The sequence below is a fragment of the Parambassis ranga genome, chromosome 14 (assembly GCF_900634625.1).
Source record: "Parambassis ranga chromosome 14, fParRan2.1, whole genome shotgun sequence".
NCBI lineage: Eukaryota > Metazoa > Chordata > Actinopteri > Ambassidae > Parambassis > Parambassis ranga.
In genome coordinates this window covers 14,530,644-14,558,009 of record NC_041034.1, presented here as the reverse complement: position 1 = coordinate 14,558,009, position 27,366 = coordinate 14,530,644, and the positions used below count along the sequence as shown (strand labels likewise).

Below are 27,366 nucleotides of genomic sequence, written 5' to 3'. Positions count from 1 at the left end.
TTTAACTTTATGAATTACATACAATTAAGTGCAGGTACAGCTGTGTGCGCTATTTTAGTTGCGACGTCTTTTCTGACTAGTCTATTTCTATAGCGGAAGCCGCTGCCAGAGGTCAACGTCCAGGAGTAACCTGCCTGCGCATCATCACATCACCCCACTCTCTGCTGTTGAAGCGTCTGCTGGAGCTCTGTGACCTCATCATGAAGTGATTTTTCTGGCCCACCATCACTGGAAACAGAGATGTCTGATAGACACAGTTAAATTATCGATCTGTTTGCCTCAAATATTTCAGGATTACTTGTCCGTTTATCTCTGCCGGTAAGTTGCTAGCCTAGATGTTTATCTCAGATTACGTTAGAACAGTCTGCCCCTTGTTGATTGTCCATGCTGCAGGACAGTACACCGGTCTGCAGTGCAGTTAGTCAGCACTACAGCGTCAGTGCCGTTGCTGTGGCATTATAGCTTTATTATCTGCTGTCTGGTAAACTAGCGTTATTAGCATCTGAGCCTCGGCTTATCTGTGGCTAACGTTTTGGACGCTAGTTTATACGTGACAGGTCGACAAGGCGTTTGGGTCAGTTTCGTCTGACTGACGAGCCAAATGCAGTCTTTGCTTTCTGTTTGTGATGTACCCCTGGTTCTCATTGACAGCGTGTCTGGCTGCAGTGCTCGGCTTGTTTTTCTGGTCCCGCAAGCAGCTATCGATAGGTAAGCGGGTGTGCCTTACCAGAGAGAGTCTACTCTTTCCACTTGGTCTAACCGGTGGGGAAAAAGTAGTTGTAGCAACTAGAGAGGTTGGTTGACACCAACATGGTAATAAGAAGACATTTTGTTTGTTTCTATAAGCTGACGTTAATTAGCATTGTATAGAAAGCTCTTCATAAAGAAGCTAACTACCTCAAAACAGTAGCTAATAGTGGTAAGTGCGTGGCACATTGTTGCCCTGATAGTTAACCTCCTTAGGTAAAAGTATTTATGTTTTTATGCACATATTGTTGCTGACAAATGATTCATGCAACCGTAAATAGGTGCTTATTAAACAGCCTTCCCATATTCAAGGTGCTGCAGATCTGATCAGTTGTCATTATTTCGTCACCTTTGAAATACTCTTAAGAACCTGTTCTGGTACATTAAGAGATTTTACTTTTCATAACCTACATAAACTGCTTCCAGTTTAAGTTCATGTGTAGCAATACCAAGCAAATTATGTAATCCACTTTTGCAATATGTCAAACAGCATCACAGTTCAGCCAAGTCACTCTTGTGTCACCCTGAACTGTACCCTGATATTTGGACTCTTGTTCCACTTGCACTATAACTGTTGCTGCACACTGCTCTTTGTCTTGTCAGTGTTTGCAGCCTGCTCGTGTCGCCCGGCAATGGCACAGCAGGAAGGTGCTGCCAAGAAGAAGCCCTCCGTGGCATCGCTGCACTCCCGCTTCATTGTGGGATCGGTGTCGGAAGAGAACTCGGAGGATGAAACTCAAGGGAAGCCGGACATGCAGCTGGAGGAAAAGGAGAATCGTTCCTTGTCACCATCTTCTGGTAGCTCTGACAGCACCTATGAAATGGGTTTTGACCACATTGATGGCCCCGTCCACAATTTAAGGTTAGAATTCTAATCTCTAATGAAGCGTTTTGCTTTAAATTAGTTTGTGTGGAGCAGGTCTGTGGCGACACGGAGCATGCTCTGTTCAGTCTCTGTACTTTTCCTTGAGAGCCTCCTTTTTACACTATGTGTGAAAAAAACTGTGGTTTCTGTGTCCTGAGTGTGTGAGGTTGTCCTGGAGAGCTGGCACAGCTTTCAGAATGTTGGTTTGAGAAGGCTGTAAAATATTCACACACAGAAAATTCCAATCCAGCTGTGAAAAGGAGGCTTTTAGTACTAATAAAACTTGCTTTAATGCTTGCAGTAGTATTTACCGGTAGTCTCTGTGCCAACTTCAAGTATTACTATAACTAAGTACTTAGTACTTAGTATAACTAAGAAAGGGTTACCTCCCTTCAAAATCTTTGTATAAGAGTTGTGTGTCAGGACTTGAAATTGTCTTGTGCTTGTCTTCTCTGTATACATTTGTAGACATTGGACTATACCTGCCACCAGTTACTTTGTACTGTAATCAGAAAAGACATTTTTATTTGCAGTTTCCAGTCAGCCCAGATAACTGGCAGAAGGGGGTTAACTCAAAACTAGAAATACTGGTTGGGGGTGTCTGTCTTCTGCACCTCCACAATATCCTCTCTCTCACATAGCACAGACTGAACTCTCGCAGTTCCACTGCTGTATTGAAATCAGAGCCTTTATTGAGTAGACACTACTTTGTCTTGTGCCGGTAATCCAGGCAGTGATGCAACAATGCAGTATCAGGCCACACAAGCCAGCCAGCCAAACAAGCCCAGGCTCTGCCACACCCTCCAGTTGATGGTGACATCCCTCCCCCCCTCTATTACACACTGACTTCATGCTTCATTTTTGAGGTGGAGCTTGATTCATGCAGCTCTACAGGTCTGGTTTGAAACACATGCCTTAACATGTAAACATGTTTGAGGACTTCTGCACAACACTGGCTTCCACTATTTATGATGAAAGTAAATTTATTGTCAAACACCATTTTGTCAACCCTCATCATCACTGTTGATCATTATCATAGTTTATACCATGAATGACGTCATTATGGATGGAAGTTTGTAACCATTTCTGTAAAGCTGTAGAGTTTAAGCTATGAGACAGTAAGCTACTGAAATAACATGTTTCATGTGAATATGAGGTGATGTCAGTGATTTAGAAGACTCCATAGGTGTAGTATATTTATATATATAATAACACTATAACTGCGTGTTGCAAAGGTCCTCTTTGTTATTATAGTTTTTGTGATAACAACAGATCAAGCATGTCAGGGCTGCATTTGGTGAAACAAGGCAGAGATCGCAGGCGCATTGATTTACAGAGGGATTTCACTGTGGCTTCTCCTGCTGAATTTGTCACCCGCTTCGGTGGAAACAAGGTCATTGAGAAGGTAACAGATTTCATTTCTTTGCTTACTTAAATTGATGTTGAACATGCTCCAAAAATCTGATTTGTCTGTGCTGTACATTTCAATACATCGTCTATAAAAATGAAAACCAATGACATCATCACAGATAATCACACACCTAACGACCTGCACAACTTTTTTTGCCGATACAGGTGCTTATCGCTAACAATGGCATTGCTGCGGTTAAATGCATGCGCTCCATCCGCCGCTGGGCGTATGAGATGTTCCGTAATGAAAGGGCAATCCGTTTTGTTGTCATGGTGACCCCAGAAGATCTAAAGGCCAATGCAGGTGAGCTTTAGCATGGACATTGACACGAAAAGTATGTTCTTCAGCTTTTAGTGCTTCAATTATGGACAAAAAAAGAGGGAGGGATTTTTAAAATGCACTATATCATCCGGGTCCACTTCTCTTGTTGAGCAGAAGTGAAGAATGTCATATCATTTTACAATGTTTTTTTTTGTCTTTTTGCAGAGTATATCAAAATGGCAGATCATTATGTCCCTGTGCCAGGAGGGACAAATAACAACAACTATGCCAACGTAGAACTCATTCTGGACATTGCTAAACGAATACCTGTTCAGGTACCACAAGACTCTAAAACCCATGTAGCTATTCCACTAACATTAATAAATAAATCATCAAAATTAATTGTTGTTTTTTATCCTACTGTTTCATAAATAACAGGCAGTGTGGGCTGGATGGGGTCATGCCTCAGAGAACCCCAAACTCCCAGAGCTTCTTCAAAAGAATGGCATTGCTTTCATGGGTAAGACAACTCAGTCACTTTATTGCCCTTTTTCATCTATCTTTTCTATGTTTAAAATATTTTTTTTATATATTGTTTACCTGTTTCCCAGGTCCCCCAAGTCAAGCCATGTGGGCTCTAGGCGACAAGATTGCTTCATCAATTGTGGCTCAGACAGCTGGCATTCCAACCCTGCCTTGGAGTGGATCAGGTTGGGTATCATTTCATTGCAGCATAAGAAATGTATTCATCACACACCTGCAGTAAAAAGTTTGTATGATCAATAGGTCACCTATTTGTCTTACTCAGGTCTGTCAGTGGATTGGGCCGAGAACAATCAGAAGAAAAAGATCATTAACGTTCCTCATGATGTGTATGAACTCGGCTGCATCCAGGATGTAGAAGATGGTTTGAAAGTAAGCAAGGCATCCAACAGGCAGTTCATAATGACGTGTGTGTATATACTTGCATGTATCTATTAAACGCTTACGTTTCATTGCCAGGCTGCAGAGAAAATCGGCTTCCCTGTAATGGTGAAGGCTTCAGAAGGTGGTGGAGGGAAAGGGATCCGTAAAGTCAACTGTGCGGATGACTTCCCAAACCTTTTCAGACAGGTAAAGGCAAACTTTAAATGCTCAAGTTATATTACAATTGTGTTTTTCTTTCTTTGCATTTGGGTAATGCAATCGTATACTGTATCCTTTGGTGTCCAGGTCCAGGCAGAGGTTCCAGGGTCACCCATTTTCGTCATGCAACTCGCCAAGCATGCCCGCCACTTGGAGGTCCAGATTTTGGCTGATCAATACGGCAATGCCATTTCCCTGTTCGGCAGAGACTGCTCGGTGCAGCGACGTCACCAGAAGATTATAGAGGAGGCTCCTGCTACTATTGCTACTTCTGATGTGTTTGAGGACATGGAAAAGGTTTAACCCATTTTGTTTGTACAGTACTTATAATGAAGATTAAGCCAGCTTCAGTCATTCTTTGAACAGAGCTGCTCTCTCTCCTCAGTGTGCAGTGAAGCTGGCTAAGATGGTGGGCTACGTCAGCGCGGGTACGGTGGAGTACCTCTACAGCCAGGATGGAAGCTTCTACTTCCTGGAGCTCAACCCTCGTCTGCAGGTGGAACATCCCTGCACAGAGATGGTGGCTGATGTCAACCTGCCTGCTGCTCAACTGCAGGTCAGTGTCACTTGCTCACTCGACCTTGCTACGTAACACTGTTACATTACATACAGTGTGTCTGCGTCTGTGCCTGTCCTGCTGTGGACAAAATTATCACGCTCCAACACCATCACTATTCTGATGGGCCCCCTGTCACTATGGCAACAGACTGCAAAAGAAGGAGACAATGTGCAGAAGCACTGTAGTAGACACAGGGCTGTAGCAGCAGTAGGTCACGTGGTCGCTTCTGCATTGTTTGGGATTGTGCGTAAATAGGTCAGGGGCAGTCAAGCTGAAGGGCTGGGGAGGCTTTGTAGTCAAGCTGATTGGACGCTACTGAGGGAATAGCTTAAGGTGTCTTTATCAAGACCACAACAGCACCCGCTATGTTAGAAAAATGTTATATCTTGACAGTATAGACAACTAAACGTTATGCCGTTGACCATCACATAAGCATAAACATTTGTTGTACTAATGCCACCCTCTTTTGACAGATTGCTATGGGTATTCCTCTTCACCGGATCAAAGACATCAGGATGCTTTATGGGCTCCAGCCTTGGGGTGACTGTCCAATAGACTTTGAGTGTCTGTCAACTACCCCCTCCCCACGAGGCCATGTCATTGCAGCACGTATCACCAGTGAAAATCCTGATGAGGTACTATTCACCCCTGGTACACAAAATACTTGCAGCATATTATATATATATATTTCCTCTTCTTTTCTACAATTAACAGCAGCATTGTTGTTTTAGATGTTAAACTTGATAAATGTCAAATTAGCCATTTTTTTAGCCAGATTCTTTTCAGCTCCTAAGAAGATTAAATGTGGTGTGTGATTGCAGGGTTTCAAACCAAGCTCAGGAACTGTGCAAGAGCTGAATTTCCGCAGCAATAAAAATGTGTGGGGCTACTTCAGTGTTGCAGCAGCTGGAGGTCTGCATGAGTTTGCTGATTCCCAGTTTGGACACTGCTTCTCTTGGGGAGAGAATCGTGAAGAGGCCATCTCGTGAGTGAACTCAGCAATTTAGAAAACTTAAAAACCATTTCCTGTGCAATTATCTAACATAATGTTATGTCAATTTCTAGCAACATGGTGGTTGCTCTGAAGGAGCTGTCTATCAGGGGAGACTTCAGGACTACAGTGGAATACCTCATCAAGCTGCTGGAAACAGAAAGCTTTCAGCACAACAGCATTGACACAGGATGGCTGGATAGGCTTATCTCAGAGAAGATGCAGGTATGCCTGATGTCCAAGCTAAAATAAAAGTGACAACACATATATATGTGTATATGATGTTTACTTAAATTATGGCTGCTTGCAGGCAGAGCGTCCTGATACAATGCTGGGAATTGTTAGCGGCGCACTGCATGTAGCAGATGTCAATCTCAGGAACAGTGTTTCCAATTTTCTGCATTCCCTTGAAAGGTAAAAAAGGACATACTGTATCTCAGAAATCATTTTATGTATTATGTGGAGATTTGAATAAAAGATAACAATTCTATTCTCTCTTACCAGGGGCCAAGTGCTCCCAGCACACACACTACTCAACACTGTGGATGTGGAGCTAATCTATGAAGGTACCAAGTACGTCCTCACAGTGACACGTCAGTCTCCCAACTCTTACGTAGTCATCATGAACAACTCTTCTGCTGAGGTGGACGTCCATCGGCTAAGCGATGGAGGTCTTTTGTTGTCTTATGATGGAAGCAGCTATACTACCTACATGAAGGAAGAGGTGGATCGGTAAGATTAAAAACAAAGCCTTGATGAAGTTACTCCAACTGTAAACAGTGTATCTGTGGTGCACATTGAATTTCTGCATCTTCAGACTTGTTCAGTTATCTTTTCTCTACACAGGTATCGCATCACAATTGGGAACAAGACGTGTGTTTTTGAAAAGGAAAATGATCCTTCGCTGCTGCGCTCTCCTTCAGCAGGAAAGCTCATTCAGTACACAGTTGAGGATGGCGGGCATGTGTTTGCTGGCCAGTGCTACGCTGAAATAGAGGTACAATGTTTTGAGGTTTTTTGTGTGTGCCACTACACCACCATATTTCTGTTTGCTGTGTTGTATAGATAAATAAAACGTTAATCATTTTAAAATTTCAGGTGATGAAGATGGTAATGACGCTGACGGCTGCAGAGTCTGGTTGTATTCACTATGTGAAGAGGGCTGGAGCAGCATTGGAGCCTGGCTGCGTCATTGCCAAACTGCAACTGGATGACCCAAGCAGAGTGCAACAGGTACTTTATGGCTGTTGTAATGCATTCTGTGGTATTTGCTGCATTGCATAAATAATTTTCACTCCCACTTTGAGAATTATATTTGTTATTTGGGTGTCTTGTGACATATTACTTTGAGTCAATGAGGCAGAAAATTGGGACGGCTCCATTATCTGAGGGTGTGTGCATGAGTCAGCTGTCGTTACGAGCAGGCTAATAGTTGGAAAATACATAGTAGGCTAGTGGTGGTAAACATGTCACTGGTGTGTCTTCAATCTATCTTCTAGTACACCACACTATTGGTCCATGCTTGTTGGAACATTTGAAACCTATGAATTTGTGTTTGTTTCACAGGCTGAGCTGCACACAGGGGCCCTGCCTTCTATCCAGGCTGTTGCTCTGAGAGGTGAGAAGCTACATAGGGTCTTCCATAACACACTGGATCATCTTGTCCACATAATGAATGGTTACTGCCTCCCTGAGCCTTTCTTCAGTGGAAAGGTAAGAGTGCATACACTCCGACACAGCCAACATTTGCTCCTTCAACTGCAATCTGTTCCTCACAAGAATGTATTTATTGTGTCTGGGGCAGTTGAAAGAGTGGGTGGAAAGGCTGATGAAAACTATGCGTGATCCCTCTTTGCCACTGTTGGAACTTCAAGACATCATGACCAGTGTGTCTGGTCGCATCCCTCCTGCTGTGGAGAAATCCATTAAGAAGGAGATGGCTCAGTATGCCAGCAACATTACTTCAGTGCTCTGCCAGTTCCCCAGCCAACAGGTGTGTCACTAAAACATACACACACCCACAGAATTCTTCTTGCTCATACCTGCATTTTTTTGTTATGTTATAGTAGGTTTCCATGCTAAACAGGATTTGGAGTACAGACAGGCTGATTTCTCGAGTCCAGTTGAACTTTGTTCACATTCTCTTGACTTTTCATACAGTTTGTTATGCAAAGGGTTCATTTCCAAATATATCCAAGTAGCAGAATATGAGAAAGTAAAATACCAGTTCTGCATCAGTTTGTGGTGTCTGTGTGATTTATCTAGTTTTAATTCCTTCTATTTAAAAATATGTTGATCTTATGCATGCATTATTGTATGTAAAGTAAAGAAAAGCACTTAATGTTATTTTAAGACATGCATACCTCAGTCCAGTATTTACTTCTAGTCTTGCTTTGAGATTTTATGCCTCGGTTGCTACTGGTGCACAGTCTGAATGTAACACGTTACATTGAGGGGTCATCAGTGCCACTAGGATTATTTACTTATGGTCCTCCACTGTGGCTGGGATTAAACACTTATATTGTTTATCTTCTTGGTTTCCAGATTGCAAACATCCTGGACAGTCACGCTGCTACTCTCAACAAGAAGTCAGAGAGAGAAGTATTCTTCATGAACACACAAAGCATCGTTCAGCTGGTGCAGAAGTGAGCAACATACTCAACAAAATAAAAGATTGTACACATTGATCACTTTGTGCAAGGTGCAAACTGTTTTTGTCTCCAACAGGTACCGCAGCGGCATCCGAGGTCACATGAAGGCAGTGGTGATGGACTTGCTTAGACAGTACCTGAAAGTAGAGATTCAGTTCCAGAATGGTGAGAAACAGCACCCGACCCTAGTGTTTAGTAGGGTGCATTGACTTTTTTTCTCCACTTGATGGAGCTCTTTTGCCTCAGTTCTCTTCTGCTAAATCTACAGCACTAATGTGTTTGTTTTGTTAACAGGTCACTATGACAAGTGTGTGTTTGCATTGCGAGAAGAAAACAAAGGTGACATGGCCAATGTGCTCAACTATATCTTCTCCCATGCTCAAGTCACTAAGAAAAATCTGCTGGTTACTATGCTGATTGTAAGTGCCTTTACTTACTAGGTCAGAACAGTATAATAGTCTGTGAATGAAATGTTTAGCTTGTGGTGAAGAAACTAATTCTCTGCAGTTGATAAAGAAGTGTTTTATGTTCTGCCTTCTCCTGTGGCTAGGATCAGCTGTGTGGCCGTGATCCAACATTGACAGATGAACTCATGGCCATTTTGACTGAACTCACTCAGCTTAGCAAGACTACCAATGCCAAGGTGGCACTGCGTGCGCGTCAGGTCAGCTTTGGAGAAATTTGTTGCATGTTCTGTGCTCAAAAGTACTTGAAGTCAATGCAATCATTTTCTGTTTGCATGCTTCTAAAGTGACATGTAAATGCTCTCATGCTGAGAATTTCACCACCAGATGTCAGTACACAGCTAACTATGGCAGAAAGTTATAAGATTATTATGGAAAAACCCAAAAATGAAATAATGTGCTATGTTATAGCTAATGGTAAACATTGATCTTTTTTTTTTCTCCAGGTGTTGATAGCGTCTCACCTTCCCTCATATGAGCTACGACACAACCAGGTCGAGTCCATCTTCCTCTCTGCCATCGACATGTATGGGCATCAGTTCTGCATTGAGAACCTGCAGGTAATCTATAAATACAAGTGTCACTCTTGTTGCTTGCTCTGTTTTTCTACAAGTATGTCCAATATGGCTTATTTTTCCTCTTTTTTTTTCTAGAAACTGATCCTATCAGAGACCTCCATCTTTGATGTTCTGCCCAACTTCTTCTATCACAGTAACCAAGTAGTCAGGATGGCTGCCCTTGAGGTGAGAGGACTAATGATGTCACATTTGACAAACTTTCACACGCTTCATTTATCTAACTAACACTGTCTGTGGCTTTATCTTTGATAATCACAGGTGTACGTCCGCAGAGCATACATTGCCTACGAGCTGAACAGTGTTCAGCATCGACAGCTGAAGGACAACACGTGTGTGGTAGAGTTCCAATTCATGCTTCCCACCTCACATCCCAACAGGTACTACATATAAAAATGCCTGTAATGTTGTGCATTACTTTTTTGCTCTCCTTCTCATCCTCTTGAAGACACTGTGGAGTCAATAATTATTATAGTGTTCTAGACAGCAAGGAGACAGCAGAATCAGCAACTACTCCCTTCATCAACATCATTTGGCAGCTTTATTCTGCCTATTCCACATAGAATAATTTAACATTTCATCATTTAGGTTTTTGTACTTCAATCATTATATTGTATATCAAAGCCACTGATAATATTCATTTATATTTGATCCATGGTGCCACAGTTCTTCCCCAGTATTTCCTGCTTCATTCATTGTTCATCATTGTTTTCTGTGTAAATGCTACTCATGTGCAAAGAAGGTATTTTGACTGAAAATACTTTTCTTGGTTTATCAAAAAGTGTGAGCGCCATGACGACAACAAAAGCTCACAGCTTCATCAGTCTCATGTCAGGTGCACCTTCTCATGAGACAAACATAAAGATGCTCTTATGGAGAATCAGAGAAAAACATGGGCAAAGTCTGGATTTGTCTTGTACATGCTCAGCATTTGAAAAAAAGCTTTAACAGACAGTACTGTGGCATTTCTGTTGTTTTGCATCCTACCTGTGTGATTGTGTTCACACCGTCTGTGTGTGTATCTGCTTGCTATGCAGTCTTTGCTGTGTTGGGTTTAGCTTGGTAACCCAGTTAGCCAGAGAACCCCTGTGAATGCTGTCGTATTCTCATTCTTTTGCATGCTTGTGATTTACTATGTGTGAATTAACATTTTGGCTCATTAATGACAGTATGAGCTGGTCCTCTGTCTTTGTTCAGAGTACACCTCAGGACAAAGAGCCTTTTGGATCTAATAATGCATGTTATAAATGGAGCAGTCAGGAAGTGAAATGTGTGTTTACAGCAAGAAAGACACATTCAATTTATTTTATCTTTTTTTTTTTCAATTTATTGCACCCACTTTCGATTTTGTTACATACATACATACATACCCGCACAGACATTTACATTGACACACATTGCTACTCCTTGACTGTCTGCCTCTCCTGATGCCTGACACTAACCACTTAGTAATCAATGTTGTTTGATTGCAGAGGGAACATCCCCACTCTAAACAGGTATTGTAAACATTCTTTTCATTGCCTAGACTACTAGTGACTGTAGATCTTAGTTAGTTGCATGATCAAAGCCATAATTAAAGCTGAAATTATTTATCAAGTTGCTACTTAGGCAACTGTTTTTTTCTAATAATAAAAATCATTCAACAAGTCTGGTTGGCAAGGGCAGAGTTAGGTAATTTCACAGACAGCAGCATGGCCCATAGCAATCAAGCTGTTGTTTTTTTGTGTGTGAGTGTGTGTGAGAGGGTCTTGTAAAACAAGTGAGTAAATTCCTAACTTATGTGTGTGTGTTCTTTAGTAATGTTTGGAATAACTTGGGATGCAAATTTTAAACTGTTATATTACAAAGAATTTCAGGAAAAACTGCTGTAAAACAATGCAAATATCTGGAACTGAAGCATTTTGACTGTCCTGCCAGGAAAATGTCTGCCCCTATCCCTGACATTGTAAAACCCATGGACACTAAATTAGAGGAAGCTAAACCCCAGGACCTTAAAGCACAGGATAGTGAATCTAAGGATGATAATCCTGAGAAGAAAAATACATCAGATTCGGAATCTGTGGAAAGGTTTGACACACAAAAACTTCTTCCGTGCTTACAATGGGTGTAACTTTTGGGGCGTCTTTTACAAATCAAAGGACTAACACCCAGTAAAAAGAAAACATCAAAGGTTCTTTCTGGTGGTTTTTAAATTTTCCTGTTTTCATGAAAACAATATTTCCTTTGTTTTAATTTAACTAACACTGTGTTCACTTGGGGAATTACATTACTGTTCACTCACTTTTATATTTGAACCTCATTCAGTTATAATTACAGCACGATTCAAATTATATCAGAAATTAAAAGCGACGAAACGGAAAACTGTTATGAGGTTCTTAAAGGTGGACTGGGTACATCTTCAGAAAGCCGGTCTATTAGCGTAACACATTCTCATTGTTATTGTTCTCTGTCTGCACTGCAGGATGTCATTCTCATCCAACCTGAATCACTATGGCATGGTACATGTGGCCAGCGTAAGCGATGTCCTCCTTGACACATCTTTTACACCACCCTGTCAGCGTATGGGAGCCATGGTCTCCTTCCGCTCCTTCCAGGAGTTCACAAAGTGGGTTCTCACATTAAAGAATTCTAACCCTGCTATGATGAGAAGATAATATTACATGACTAATAGATGCTGTATGATTTTCATCATTTATTTTTTTAGGAACATAAAAGACGTGTTGATCTGCTTCTCGGACTCTCCTCCCCCAAGCCCGACCTTCCCAGAGGGAGGCAACCCTGTCTTGTATGGTGAAGAGGACAACAAGGTGGCCAGGACAGTGCTCTGCCAGTCACAGGCCTGTCATTGACCTGTGTGACTGTGTGAGCTAGAATTAAATGTGTGTTTTCTTTGTCATCCAGAGTATTCAGGATGAGCCTATCCATATCTTGAATGTGGCTATAAAGACTGACAGCGACATTGACGATGACGGCCTGGCATCCATGTTCCGGGAGTTCACTCAGTCGAAGGTGGGACATGTTTAAGATAGGGCCTTTGATATTCTGATTTTCAGGAAGGGAGATTTAACTCAAAGATATTTTTCTGCCTCTTTTCTTTTTCTAGAAGTCCATGCTGTTCGAACACGGAATCCGAAGGCTGACTTTCCTTGTGGCTCAGAAGGTTAGGCTTCTTATTAATATTTACTTGGAGTAATTACTTACTTAGTCTTCACAATCCGCTGCCTTGCATGTCACCAATTCAGATGTTCTGAAACGCATGTACCAAAATGTCATAAATGAACCAGTCCTTTCGTCTTTCCTTTTATACCGACTAATGCTTTAGTAGTCTTCGTACGGCAATGACATTTGGACAGTTAAAATTGTAATAGTAATTATTTGCTTTTGAAATTTTGCTTGATTCTGTGTTTGTCTGTGTCTCTCTTTCTGCATGCCTTGCTTTTGCTGAATTATTGATGTCAGGATTTCAGGAAGCAAATCAACTGTGAGGTGGACCAAAGGTTTCATGTAAGTAGTGGAAAACAAAAGAAATCTGGATGTATGCAGCCTCACTGCATTTGCAGTTTGAACACATCCAATGAAGAAAATACACATTATTATGGAGAAAGTTCACTGTAAAGTATCAGATAACAGACAACTGGCAGGAGATTGTAGATTGGCTGTTAGTTTACAAGGCATTTATTTATTTAAATAGGAGCTTTATTCAAGCTCAAATAAACAAAATATATCTGATTTAAGAAAAGTTTAGGTTGGCAACAGTTTGCTTTCCACCAGTTAATAGTGAGGTCTTCTTATAGCATGGATATCTAGGTAGTTGGACTGAACCCCTAATCATGTCAGTTTTGTAATGCTCCTTGCCTACTGTGCTGTAACACACAGGGCAGCATTTATCTTTGAGACATTATCAAGAGAACTGCCACTAACGTTTAGATGACAGCAATAATGACAGGGATTTAGAGCAGGATTAAATTTTGAGAAATGCCCAATTCTTTCTCCTCTTCTGTCATCTTGACAATAGGCTTTGATTTTTCTTTTGATGGCACCATAGACCCTGATGAAAGAAATCATGCTAAGTAATGTCACCATCATTATGTGCCCCCCCTGTTACATGAAGAGTTCTCACTATTATGCATGCTCATCCCTAAAAAAGATTTATCCTCCGTTCACTCCGTCCTGGAGATAAGCAATCACAGTGTCAAAACGTGGCTGCAGTAGTTTCCAGTGTGTGTGTGCTACTACTGTAGCGCTCTCATTATCACATTGGCTGGGAGTTGATGAGAGCGTCTCCAATCGGTCTGGCATTGTTTTGGCAAGTGGGACACTTCAGCTGATAACGTCAAACGGGGCTACCAGGCATTATTCAGAGGATCACATGTCTCCGAAAAAGAAGAGATGTTTTATTCATTAGCCATAGTGAGGGGCACTTGTATAGCCTATTACTGTTATTATGTTAGCTTTCTGTCTCTGTGAATACACCTTGATAGATAAATTGCAGCAGTAGAAGGGGGCACAGGGCCCACTGCATGTAGAAGAAGGTCCTGATCCCTGCATACTACCCCATATTTAACTCCCAGTGTAATTTAAGGAAACCAGACATGTGTATTGTCATTCTTAAGGCTGAGAACTATTGCATGTTGTTGTTTTATTTTTTTCTGACTTTATCTCACTATTATTTACACAGAGGGAATTCCCCAAATTTTTCACATTCCGTGCCAGAGACAAGGTAAATGTTAACACTGTTACTTTGTTTTTGTCCAAATGTGTAAACGGGTGTTTGGATGTGCAGTTAGTATGCTTAATGTACCTGTAACTAATTATTAAGGCTTTTAAAAAACATGAATCTTTAGATTTGAAAACAACACAGTCTCATCACCACCACTCTATCAGCGCTCAAATACACTCCATCACAATCAGTGATGGTTCCTCTTTTCCCGCTACCCAGTTATAGTCTCACTACAATGACACTACTAAAACTCATTAAAGTAATGAACTCTTTAATTACGTCTCCCATTTAAGAGAAATGACACCCATTAGCAGCTCTCTCAGATTAAGATTACCCAAGATTTCATTTACTTAATACCGTGCGAGGCTCACAGGCGTCCTTCTACTCTTACACCAACTCAGTACTTGTGAAATTGCCAATTTGAACAACTGTTAATGTAAAAGATGTTAGCAGTAAAACCCGGCTTAAAGCCTTTCAGGAAAGTCTTAAAACAAACTCATTTAAATCTATGTATTGAAACTGTGTTTCAATGTTTGTAATTTTGTTCTGCCTCTTTCGCGATAGTTTGAGGAGGACAGGATCTATCGACACCTGGAGCCAGCTTTAGCATTCCAGCTGGAGCTTAACCGCATGCGCAACTTTGCTCTAACTGCTATCCCATGCGCCAATCACAAGATGCACCTGTACCTGGGTGCAGCCCGGGTGGAGGTGGGCACAGAGGTCACAGACTACAGGTTCTTTGTTCGAGCCATTATCCGCCACTCTGATCTGGTCACAAAGGTGAGAATACAAAAAAGAACAAGGAACTGTTTATGTGTGAAAAATGGGAGTTTTGCTCTATTAAAAATGCATCATAAGAGCCCCTATTGACAGTTATTTTGGTCTGTTCATTCAACAGGAGGCCTCCTTTGAATACCTTCACAATGAAGCAGAACGTCTGCTGCTGGAAGCCATGGATGAACTGGAAGTGGCGTTCAACAACACAACCGTACGGACTGACTGCAATCACATCTTCCTCAATTTTGTTCCTACAGTCATCATGGACCCATCAAAGGTTTGTGAAACAAAAACACATACAAATGCACAAGGCATATTATTACCAGAGTTTTTGCATCTTACTCTTCTTTCTCTACAAACTTCCAAGATTGAGGAGTCTGTGCGCTCCATGGTGATGCGATACGGCAGCCGTCTATGGAAGCTGCGTGTCCTGCAGGCCGAGCTGAAAATTAACATCCGCCTGACTCCAACAGGGAAACAGATTCCCATCCGCCTCTTCTTAACTAATGAATCTGGTTACTACCTGGACATCAGCCTGTACAAGGAGGTCACTGACTCCCGTACAGGACAGGTGGGGCCCAAAGATCGTCAGGTGGGGCACTCATACATCTTCCATCCCATATATTTATTGTCCAGTCATAGGCAAATGGCTACAGTTCCATCCTGGAAATCTCAGCTACCACAATTAACAGATAACTATAGAAAAATGCTTAGACATTAGTATAGAAGATTCAGGACTTACTGATGCGGAGTAGAGATCCAGTATGGTATGTTGCCCTTTGCTTGGTGGACAGTTCATAATATGTTTATTCTCTCAGGGGATCAGGTAAGATAGACTCCCATCTATCCATCCATCATCACCACTCCCATTTTATCAGTAGTGGTTGAATGTTGGTAAAATTGATTAGCCATGGTACACATTTCACTTTTATCTTCTCATTTTTTTGGTCTTATTGGTTGCTTTATTCTATAATGAATGTGAGAAGTGTCTAGTTTGTGCTGTGTTTAAACATTGTTTCCATGGATAAGATGGCATTTTTTGCTCCTTAATATGTCTATAAATACATCTTGAGCTTTTTGAAAGGCAGTGCCAAAATGATACATTTACCTTTAGTTGGAAGGACCGACGTTGGAGTGACATTTTGTTGATGTACTAGGACTTAATTGAGCATTTTTAGGATGTTAGGTGTTCAGATGATTAGACGTTCTTGCTGAAAACACACATATAATCTAAGCACTGCTGGACCTAGAATCTGATGCTTTGTATTGAGTCATACATTTATCATCATAACAGTATGTTCAACATTTTGCTAAGGGTTTAAAGGAGTTGAGGTATATCTGTGAATTGACAGTTTTCATGTTTTTTTTTTTTACAGATTATGTTTCAAGCATATGGAGACAAGCAAGGCCCCTTGCATGGCATGCTCATCAATACACCTTATGTCACCAAGGACCTGTTGCAGTCGAAGCGCTTTCAGGCACAATCACTGGGCACCACGTATGTCTACGACTTCCCAGAAATGTTCAGACAGGTACCAAGTACAGAAATGACTTATGGAATGAATATATATTACTTCAGCTTGATTTTACTGAGTAATAAATATTTCTACTCTTCTTGTTTAAGGCCTTGAAGAAGTTGTGGCATTCTACCCAAGCCTATGCTCACTTGCCTAAATGCCCTCTTCCCTCTGAGCTGCTCACTTTCACTGAGCTGGTTCTTGATGCTCAAGGTCAGCTGGTGCAGATGAATCGACTGCCAGGAGGCAACGAGGTCAGTGTTTTTACACCTCATACATGACAGCATAACCATTACCTTCAATAGCATCACCTTTTTCTTTATATGTCCACATTTTGCTTAAACATATGTAATTTCCCTTTCACTCTGTAGGTGTCTCTGTGTGCCTATGGCTGTGTTTTTAGTGCTTGTTAGATATAGTTATATAAATGACAGTGCTTAATGCATCATTGAGAAATTCTTTCTCAAAAAATATATACCCACTGTATATGTATTATTCCTATTTATTATATATTATATATATATATTACATGTTACAGATAAAATGCTGCATCAGCAATGAAGCAGCAATTGGGGCCACTGAGACAATATTTATTGTAGAGACATTTTTGTTTTGTTGAAGTGTAACTTTTTTTTTCTATCCAGATTGGAATGGTGGCATGGAGGATGACCCTGCGAACGCCAGAGTATCCTGCAGGCCGTGAGATCATTGTCATAAGCAACGACATCACACACAAGATCGGCTCATTCGGGCCCCAGGAAGACGTGTTGTTCCTGCGAGCCTCAGAGATGGCACGAGAGAGCGGCATCCCCCGACTCTACATCGCAGCAAACAGTGGTGCCCGCATTGGCCTGGCAGAGGAAATCAGACACATGTTCCATGTGGCATGGCAAGATCCATCTGACCCATACAAGGTGAGTTAGCCGAGACTCAGACAAATACATTTTTTTTTCACTTTTATACATGCATACTATCATTTATTATATGGTGATGCCCAATGTTTGGGTTTCTTTCCTTGCCTTTAAAATATAGTTGACTTATTGTCTGTGTCATCTATAATCACGGTATTTAATGTATAAATTGTAATCATTATCTTATCTGCAGGGTTTCAAGTACCTCTACCTTACACCTCAAGATTACAAGAAGGTTTCAGCTCTAAACTCTGTGCATTGTGAACACATAGAGGATGAAGGAGAATCCAGGTACATTTCTTTTATACATAATAGCTTTTAATTTTGTATGTGAGGGACTTAGTACAGTTAAGCATGCACCCATCTGTTGTAATCTTGTGAGCTGCAAGCAGCACAGGTGGCAGATGTGGTCGGTCACATCTGGCTTTGGGTCAATATATGTGTTGTTATGCAGGTACAAGATCACTGACATTATAGGAAAAGATGAAGGGCTGGGTGTGGAGAATCTGAAAGGGTCTGGAATGATTGCTGGGGAATCCTCTCTGGCCTATGAGGAGATCATCACCATGAATCTGGTACGACTGAAGTGGCACTTGTGTACAAAAATACATTCATACATCTGGTCTGCTACTTGGCCTTGATCTGTGCACGTCTGTATATGTGCTTTTTCAATAACAAAGGCAGGAATTGATAAGCCATGATGCAGTTACCTTGCACATATGTGAAGCCTTGAAATGATTTCCTATAGGTTACATGTCGAGCCATTGGTATTGGGGCTTATCTGGTGAGGCTTGGACAAAGAACCATCCAAGTGGACAACTCTCACATCATCCTCACTGGAGCTGGAGCCCTCAATAAGGTACAGGGAATTTCTTTTACAATGTTTTTAACAAAACATAAAAGTGCTGTAGAGCAGAATAAGCTCTAAATGACCCATCTCTAAATGTTTTATAGTATTTGTAATTTAATCCCTTACATGGTTGGCTGTATTTGTTAATTATGGAATTTTTCATCTCTTATGGGATGTATATGAAGCAGATTAGAGTGTTTACAAGTGTTTTTTACTGTGCAAAAATACAACAGATTCTGATGAGAGGCAAATTATGTTTTTGTACATTAATGAAACAAAATGAGAAAAGTGCGATTTTGAAGCTTGTTCCGACTCGCTGATCGGGCAATTTTAAAGCTCGTTCCTTCTGCATTGCTCTGTTCTACTAGGATTCCCTTTCCTATCCCAGCCACAAGGCCTGCCTGCCACTCAAAGTGGAATAATTGAAAGCGAACCATGAAGTTGTATTTGCATAGAAATAGAGTGACATGCCTGAGGCTGCAGTGCAGGACACCCATATCATTTGTTTTTAATCAAAATGAAAAGTTTTGCTGATGCAGATTGTTTTCCTGCGTACAGTTGATTGGTGTGTGTGTGCGTGTGCCTGCACGCTTCACTGATTTGTCTTGCTTTCCATTCTGTGTCCTTGTCAGTGCTTTAAGATGACTCCATTTCAAATTAGATGACAGATCGCAACATGACAAACCATGCAAATGGCCCAATGATGGCATACCTATTTGCTGGAAGCTCAATTGTTTTTAGATGGCCCTGCTGTTTAGCCTTAGCAGAATCATAATAATAATTACTTGCAGATGTTTACAATGTGGATGTGGTGTTTTGCAATATATTATTTGTTAAAAATTGTGTTGGTTTAAAATACTGTTTTTTAACAAGAACAGCAAATAAGTGGATAGTTTTTTTTTTGCCCATTTATCATGTGGTTTCTTGGCTATTAACTGAAATCTAATGGAGAGCAGGAGGCTGCCACCCAGAGATCATCATTTCATTAGCTGCTGGAAAGCACTATATTTTCATGGGGACTGGATAGTAACTACTAGCACAAATACCCCAGTGAGCAGTTACTACTGGTTGGCCTCTCGTTTTCTTCCTCCTAGTCATCTCCCTCTGTTCCTTCCTCCTATATCTCCTCCTCTTCTCTCTGCTGTGGAATCTTAATGAAGCTAGCGATGGCCGGAGGCACAGGGGTTTTGTGTATGTCAAGGTGACTGCAATGTTTCATGCGGCTGCCGGCTTTCCTGACAGCTTTAGGAGAGTGCCCTAGATTTGTAGCCAGATACATAACCATTAATGGTAATAAAGAAAGTAAATGATGGCTGAAAAGGTGAGAGCTGAGGGTAGGGATTGAGCTCCTCTCTGATTTTTATGGAACCATGTCACGGCCCTGCCACCTGTTCCCGGTTGGTTATGAAAATAGGGTGGGCTGGGAGTGAGATTTTATGGCTTTAGGTTGGCATATGAGCAACAAGGAGATAAAGGAAGTTTGGTGGCTTCCATCTTACTCTTATATAATAGTCATTCATCCACATAGTCATACATAAATGGATGATTCAGACTACATATGACAAATGGTTTTGATTATTCCATATGTGCGATTTTGTCGTCTGTTAAAAAATCCCTCAGGAACAGATGGTGATCACCTGTATGAAAGCTGTTAGCTAGCAGCTCTATGTGAGATCTAACCGATTACCTGGTTATACTAACAGCTCATGTTGACAGCCAGCATGAGGACGTTTAATAATGAAAGCGCTGATCCAGACCTCAAGACTGGGATTCAGCTGAGAAAAATCCGACTTATTAATGAATCCACACCTTCTCTTGTGTTAGGTGCTGGGAAGAGAAGTGTACACATCAAACAACCAACTGGGTGGAATTCAGATCATGCACAACAATGGCGTGACCCACTGCACAGTTTGCGATGACTTTGAGGGAGTCTTCACACTTTTGCAGTGGCTGTCCTACATGCCCAAGGTAACACCCAGCTGTTTTCAATGAATACTACAGCATTTGTGAAGCCATGTAGATCTTTTTAGGGTTAATATGTACCCTATAACCAAATAATGCGATTATCTTTTTTTTTCAGTGTATATCTAGTCCTGCGCCCATCCTCAAAGCCAAGGACTCCATTGATCGGACAATAGAGTTTGTGCCTACCAAGGCTCCCTATGACCCTCGCTGGATGTTAGCAGGACGTCCAAGCCAGAGTGAGTGCCTAATCAGAATTTTCTGTGATTATGTTATGTAATAGCTTCATCTTGCTCAAAGTACATAAAGTTAGGTTAAAGACAAAAACTTCTTAACATTTTAATAAGCTCAGTGATGACATCACACTCATATAGTGTGGACTAGTCAAAAGGAAACTCATTGCAATAACACATTATTTATTAAGGACAATCAACACCTAAACCATTATCTTTCCACTTTATACAGCATTAGCTGTGGCAAACAAGATAACTTATACACGTCAAATTTTCCTTTACTAATCATTAGTTATGATTAAAAAAATTCACACCAAGTGTTATGTTATTTAGAGTAAATATAAAGATTTATTATTTCAGCCTGATATCCCTGGAGTTAAAGGTTAGAGTAATTTATTACATGAGAAAGGCTATTATGAAACTAAGAAAGAAACTGTGAAGCTTAACGTTTTGCTGCTAAAGGCAAGATCAGCACCAAAATTGATGCCTTGTGTTTTACACTGCAGGTCAGGACTGAGCAGGTTCCACATCAGTGTAATTACAGCTTGGGATGGAAAAGATATTGAGGGGTGGGGGCAATTGTGTGGGAAGGCAGTCAACATCTCTGGTAGTGATGAGTTGCAAGGCTTAATTGAATGGTAACCTCCCAGGCTGGTCATGTTTCTCAGGGTGTGCACAGAGAAAAGGAGCTGAGCAAGCCTGCTTATACAGTCATCCATCACGTTTGCTGCCAAGATTCTGAGGAAAAAAAAGATATATACAAGCTGAGCGCTACAAAGGAAAGCTAGGGAAAATTGTGCATTTTGCAATTGCAATATTAGCTCAACTTTATTTTCTTCCTTTTTTTCTGCCTTCTCTCTGTATAAAGCTCCAAAGGGCTCCTGGCAGAGTGGTTTCTTTGACCATGGCTCCTTCATGGAGATCATGCAGCCATGGGCACAGAGTGTGGTGGTAGGCAGAGCCAGGTAAACAAAACATTACACTGAGTCACATGCAGTAATTGTCTTAGGCTTTTGTAAATGTAAGTAATGTTTTTTGATACTACTGAATGGCCTCTTTTTACAGACTGGGTGGGATACCTACAGGAGTGGTTGCTGTGGAAACCAGGTCAGTGGAGCTGTCAATCCCAGCCGATCCAGCCAATTTAGACTCAGAAGCAAAGGTAAGGTTCGCTTAATTTTTGAATATTTACAGCCAACTACTCCATGCACTGTTGCTGATTTTCTCATTTCTATATTTAGATCATCCAGCAGGCAGGGCAGGTGTGGTTCCCAGATTCAGCTTTCAAAACTGCCCAGGCTATTAAGGACCTGAACCGAGAGGGCTTACCTCTCATAGTGTTTGCCAACTGGAGGGGCTTTTCTGGTGGAATGAAAGGTACTTCTTCTGCCACTATAACCAACCAAGCAGGGACTGAATGCATTTTTTTAATCTCTTATATATCTTTTATATGAAATGATCCTTTTTAGATATGTACGACCAGGTGCTGAAGTTTGGGGCCTACATTGTGGATGGTCTCAGGGAGTACAAGCAGCCTGTTCTGGTTTATATCCCTCCTCAGGCTGAGCTGAGAGGAGGCTCATGGGTGGTTATAGATCCCACCATCAACCCCCGTCACATGGAGATGTACGCCGACAAAGACAGCCGGTGAGTTTCGCAGAAAAAAAGATTTGGATTGCAGTTATAGAACCACCTTTAAATCATTCCTGTTTTCAGAGGTGGAGTGTTGGAGCCTGAAGGAACAGTGGAGATCAAATTTAGGAAGAAGGACCTGGTGAAGACCATGAGAAGAGTAGATCCGGTTTACATGGGCCTGGCTGAAAGACTTGGTGAGTGTGCAGTTGAAATTTAATTATAGCTGCTTACTGGTATTGTCATCCTACTCAGCTACGCCCTCATTTTAGCACGGAGCGGCATTTCAGGGTGGAGTATGTGTGGTTGCTTTCAGTGTCATTCTTTATTTGGTGGTGATTGTGTCATCTTTTCTGCAGTCCCTTGGGAGACGCGTCAATCACAGCCTGCTCAGATCAATCTCTAGGTCTCCTGTTTCTCCAGTGCAGGCTATTGATTTTGCTTTGGTCCAATGCTGCAATGGCTTCACGCTTTAGGCGAACCAATAGAATTGAGGTTTACTGTTGAGGGTTTTGAGGGCTTACAGATTGGAATTGACAGAAATCACTCTTTGACAGCAGACAGGGGTTTGGGGATGGGCTCCAAAATAAAATGCTGTTGGCAGTTAATTCTATAAGACCTGAATTGGTGAGACACCAATGTTACTTATGTGAGGCTAGAACTTTAGGCTTTTTGCTATATCATATACTCTGCTTGTAGGCAGAAATGGTGTGGCAACTGTGTTTTATGATTTTATTTTGAAACCATAACAGGAACCCCAGAGCTCAGCACCCCTGATCGAAAAGAGCTGGAAACCAAGCTTAAGGAGCGCGAGGAGTTTCTGTTGCCCATCTACCATCAGGTGGCCGTGCAGTTTGCAGACCTCCATGACACGCCGGGTCGCATGCAAGAAAAAGGCGTTATCACGGTGAGATTTTTCCTTGTATCCCTGCATCTCTACAGTATGAATGTGCAGCATCTGAATAACCTGAAAAGCCTCTGGGGCTGGTATCAGTCTAGCTGCTACACCTGCCTAGTGAATAATGTTTGGTCTCACCAAGGCTGCGAGACTCATCCTTATAATTATCTTCTGATGACCCTGGTCAATCACCTTAGCAACTGCAGAGCAGCCTCGGGCAGGCCCTTCACAATCCCATCTTTCACATACAAACACACACATACACACACTTTGCTCACATGACCAGAGGGATGTTTCACAGATGGATGACAGTCAGGGGGCTTTTTTTAACACAGTGTATAGGGAAAATTGCTCTATGTTCACCTTTGAAGAAGAGAGAGATATCTATTTTCTAATTTCTTACTTTCATAAATAAATCAACAATATACAGCTTTTAAGAATGTTTTGAACCCTCCATACAGCATTTACTGTATAACCAGTTTCAGAAAATAAACACTTATTAATAATACGTAAAGCATGCGACACCCAAGCTGTGTGTAATGGTAGTTTCTTGTCAATTGCTTTTTCTTAGGATATCCTTGAATGGCAGACGTCCCGACAGTTCTTTTACTGGCGCCTGCGTCGTCTGCTGCTGGAAGACACAGTGAAGAGGAAGATCCAAGCAGCCAACAGCGAGCTGACAGACGGTCAGATCCAGGCGATGCTGCGCCGCTGGTTTGTGGAGGCTGAGGGGGCTGTTAAGGTAAAATCTACGGCAATCTTTTGTTCTGCTATCTTTTAATGTTTAGCAACTCTTATGAGAATTACAAGTATTGTACAGACAGCTAATATTACATAGATTTTATAAATACTAATAAATGTGTATTATATGGCATAATATTACGACCAGATCTTTACTTTTAACAAGGAAGTGAGTAAATGCACTGACATCATGTTAACCCTATGATTACAGAGGGTTTTATTATTCATTCTCAAACACCTATTTCTTCCACACGATGCACCAGTGAAGACGTAGTAAGCATTCGTATTAAATCACATACAGATAGACTGATAACTTGTAGTTGTTGAAAACATCCCTCAGAGATTCATCAGTGTGGTTTCTTCCTGCTCCAGTCTCAGGGCTCAGAGGACCAGCCGCAGGGGTGACGAGACCCAGGCTCAGTGTTTGAGATCTCTTAAGAAGTGGCCTTCTTGTTAGCTAATACATTACCCCAATCAGGACTGGCTGTCTTAAGCCACAATTAATCACAGCCCTGGCACGTGCAGATAGGAGAGCAACACGCTGTTTCTTAATTAAAAGCAAACAGATTAAAAATGATTAATAAGGGCATTAAATGTTCTTGCGGACCTCAAGCAGGACTGTTCATAAAAAAGGCAAGAGCCCATTAAACCCCTCTAGCCCCAAATCTTTGCTAAGCCCTCCAGCTTGGCTTTGTTTGGGATCAGAAATGCCAGCACTCATGAATACTAATTTTCCTATCAGGATCAGTCAACAAGACATTAGCACCCCACTTTGTGCCTGTCCATCTCTATTGTTGTTGTTATTTATCTGTAGAACCATGGTGTTTTATATATGTTATCCTTTATATGATAAGTAAACCTGCTTATTTATACATGCCAAAAACAGAATTTCCTATGGTCTCTGCTTCCAATGACTCATCTGTCTCCTCTGTGTTCTCCAGGCATATCTGTGGGACAACAACGAAGAGGTGGTGGGATGGGTGGAGAGGCAGCTCGCCGAAGACGAGGGTGCACGGTCCGTCATCGACGAGAACATCAAGTACATCCGCCGAGATCACATCCTCAAGCAGATTCGCAGGTAATAATTCAAAAGCAAACTACTCATGCTCATCGCTAACTCATGCACAGTAGGTAACAAACTCCCATTCCTTCCCTGGATAATCATGTGTTTTCTTTTGTTACCCCATCTATTTCCAGCCTTGTTCAAGCCAACCCAGAGGTTGCCATGGATTCCATTGTGCACATGACTCAGCACATCTCACCCACGCAGAGGGCCGAGGTGGTGCGTATCCTGTCCACTATGGAGACGTCAGCCTCCTCCTAGCAGGAGCCTGACACCCCCCCCCTAGCCTTGTTGGCTAATGCACAGAGTAGGCTGCACCTACAGCCAAAGCAGCCTGGGTTAGCCAGCTGTGCTCCAAACTGGGGCCTGGCCTGAAAACCGAGGCCGGAGGAGCCAACGTGATGGCCCTTGGCATCTGCCAGGTTTCTGATGAATCGTTGGCAATGATTCTTACTAAGAGTTCAGATGACTGACAAATCTAACATTTTATAAATGCTCTTACATCTGTGCTAGTTTAGATAAATCCATGTATTTTGTATTAAAGTGCAATTTAAAAAGTCAGAAAGTAGAAATATCAAGTAACTACTAATATATATATATATATATATATATATAAAGAGTTTACATAGTTTGCTTCCAGGATAATCAGTGGTCTCCATCCTTTTGAACTGGAGTGTGCACCACAATATATATATATATATATATATATATATATATATATATATATATATATATATATATATATATATATATATATATGAAACAACAATGTTGTTGTCCTGCTAAAATGCATCTTGGTTTGTGACATATGCTTGTTAAGACTTGCAAGTGTTTTGATGACCATCTAGACAACACATTGCTGGAGGTGCAAGCAAAAAAAGATGGGGGGCCGGGGGGTTTGAGGAGCACTTAGTTACTGAACAAAGACGGTGAACACTAGAACAGATTTGGACAGGGGTGGGGTGGGGGGGGGTGCCCAGCAGGGAGCAGGGGGAAAAGGTCCTTTTTTTAAAGAGCCCGACTGTTTCATAGTTACCCTGCGGTGAGCAATGGGCAGCTCGCCTCACAACAAAACCACAGCTGTCCCTTCTGTTCTCACCCCACACAGTACATGCTGCTTTTGAGGCACTTCGGTGCTTGCGGTTGCTTTTACATTGCAGCCAGACTCAAAGCTGCACAGAAAAGTTAGACCGAGACTACAAACATTCATGCACATTGCACGCACAAAGTGAGAGTAAGAGAATCGATGATAAAGTGAATAATAGTGTGCTTGTTCAGTCGTTTTGGTTTTTGATCGCTGAAAGATGACTTATTATGTCGTTGTCTGATCTAATTTTACTGTAATCCACAAACTGTTCTATTTATGCTGTGTACTTGAAATGTCACTTGTTTTTTAAAATTAATTTTTGAATCACATTTAACTCCTTTACTTGAGTTTGTTACTGATAGGAAAGGACAACGTAACAATAGCACTGGGTAAACAGATGTATTTGTCGTTCTGTATGCTTCATGGTCAGTGCTGTGCCTTTTATGTGCCTGTATTGACATGCTGTGCGGTTGCTTTATAAGTAACTGGTTGTTTCCTATGTGACAATGGAGAAAAATGTGTCTGCAAACTGAATAAAGCTCAACCAACCAAGTGTGTTTGTGTGAGAAAGGAAAAAAATCCCAAAAATGTGTTTTTAAACAAAAAAGTTTCCAAGAATTTTGCACTAATTAAATTTGTCAATTATTTATATATATTGGTGATCCAGGGGACAGATAATCACATCACTTGGAAGCCTCATTAATTTTGAGCAGTCAGAACAAAGTCCATTACTCTGAAGAGACATTTCCTGATTACTAGAAAAAGGATAGTCTTCCCATTCCTCAATCCACAGATGATTAAAGTGACATTTTCTTTCTGGCTTTTAAACTTCAACAGTATTAAGGAGGATGAAGCAGATCAAACAAATATTGAGGGATCTATCTCATACTTCTTTTTTTTTCTTTCATAACATCCCATGGCTCTGTCAACTCTATTACCATCCTACCAACAAATATGTAAGACAAATTGAGTTGCATCCACCCAATACCCACCACAATTATAGAAGGCCCAATAAGAAAATGAGTCATTTGGCAGTATAATTGGAAATGTGCCTTGCTTGGTCTCTCTCTGCTCTCCCAGAGGGGTTTTGCTCATTTGTGGTGGCATGCTAGCCTGGCTAATTCTGTTTTTAATCACAGGCAAACTGCACAATCAGGTTCCTCCTCGACCAAAAGAAAGGAATGAAGAAGACTGACAGGTAAAACTTACAGTAAAGTTAATGTTCTCTCTAATAACTGATTTAGAAAGAATGACTTTTATTTGAAGCAGCTTTAAATTGTCAGAAGAAATGCCAACTTTCATGGCTTTACAACAAAGAATCTAAAT

At 41.3% G+C, this 27,366-nt stretch overlaps 1 protein-coding gene across 18 annotated transcripts; it reads left to right on the top strand.

Moving 5' to 3' along the window:
* The first annotated feature begins 149 nt into the window (after positions 1-149).
* acaca (acetyl-CoA carboxylase alpha) lies at positions 150-25,673 on the top strand. Of its 18 annotated transcripts, none has more exons than XM_028422416.1 (55): positions 150-318; positions 1,351-1,609; positions 2,867-3,017; positions 3,188-3,326; positions 3,510-3,619; positions 3,723-3,804; positions 3,896-3,994; positions 4,093-4,199; positions 4,287-4,397; positions 4,497-4,706; positions 4,795-4,965; positions 5,442-5,603; positions 5,790-5,953; positions 6,034-6,184; positions 6,270-6,373; positions 6,464-6,691; positions 6,806-6,956; positions 7,058-7,192; positions 7,526-7,672; positions 7,764-7,952; positions 8,504-8,604; positions 8,687-8,775; positions 8,905-9,029; positions 9,161-9,274; positions 9,521-9,634; positions 9,728-9,817; positions 9,911-10,029; positions 11,122-11,145; positions 11,567-11,716; positions 12,111-12,254; positions 12,354-12,456; positions 12,551-12,658; positions 12,753-12,809; positions 13,109-13,153; positions 14,328-14,369; positions 14,934-15,149; positions 15,268-15,423; positions 15,514-15,717; positions 16,523-16,678; positions 16,771-16,917; positions 17,308-17,577; positions 17,768-17,865; positions 18,029-18,149; positions 18,323-18,433; positions 20,249-20,392; positions 20,505-20,625; positions 21,488-21,584; positions 21,685-21,781; positions 21,861-21,996; positions 22,089-22,266; positions 22,336-22,448; positions 23,004-23,158; positions 23,721-23,891; positions 24,832-24,968; positions 25,088-25,673. In XM_028422416.1, the coding sequence occupies exons 2-55, from the start codon at positions 1,380-1,382 to the stop codon at positions 25,212-25,214; spliced, it is 7,221 nt and encodes a 2,406-aa protein (XP_028278217.1). In that variant the 5' UTR covers positions 150-318; positions 1,351-1,379; the 3' UTR covers positions 25,215-25,673. The 18 variants fall into 18 exon arrangements, with proteins under 18 accessions (XP_028278217.1, XP_028278214.1, XP_028278215.1 ...); XM_028422413.1 differs by adding an exon at positions 652-708 and having other exon boundaries at positions 15,268-15,738; XM_028422415.1 differs by having other exon boundaries at positions 151-318; positions 15,514-15,738.
* The last annotated feature ends 1,693 nt before the right edge of the window (positions 25,674-27,366 follow it).

What these genes read in the sequence shown, in the direction of transcription:
- acaca (XM_028422412.1), top strand. Translation starts at nt 1,380, where the DNA reads ATGGCACAGCAGGAAGGTGCTGCCAAGAAGAAGCCCTCCGTGGCATCG. An exon ending in AGAGATTCAGTTCCAGAATG is followed by an intron (nt 8,776 to 8,904) that starts GTGAGAAACAGC and finishes TTTTGTTAACAG; the next exon opens with GTCACTATGACAAGTGTGTG. An exon ending in AGGTGGACCAAAGGTTTCAT is followed by an intron (nt 13,154 to 14,327) that starts GTAAGTAGTGGA and finishes TTATTTACACAG; the next exon opens with AGGGAATTCCCCAAATTTTT.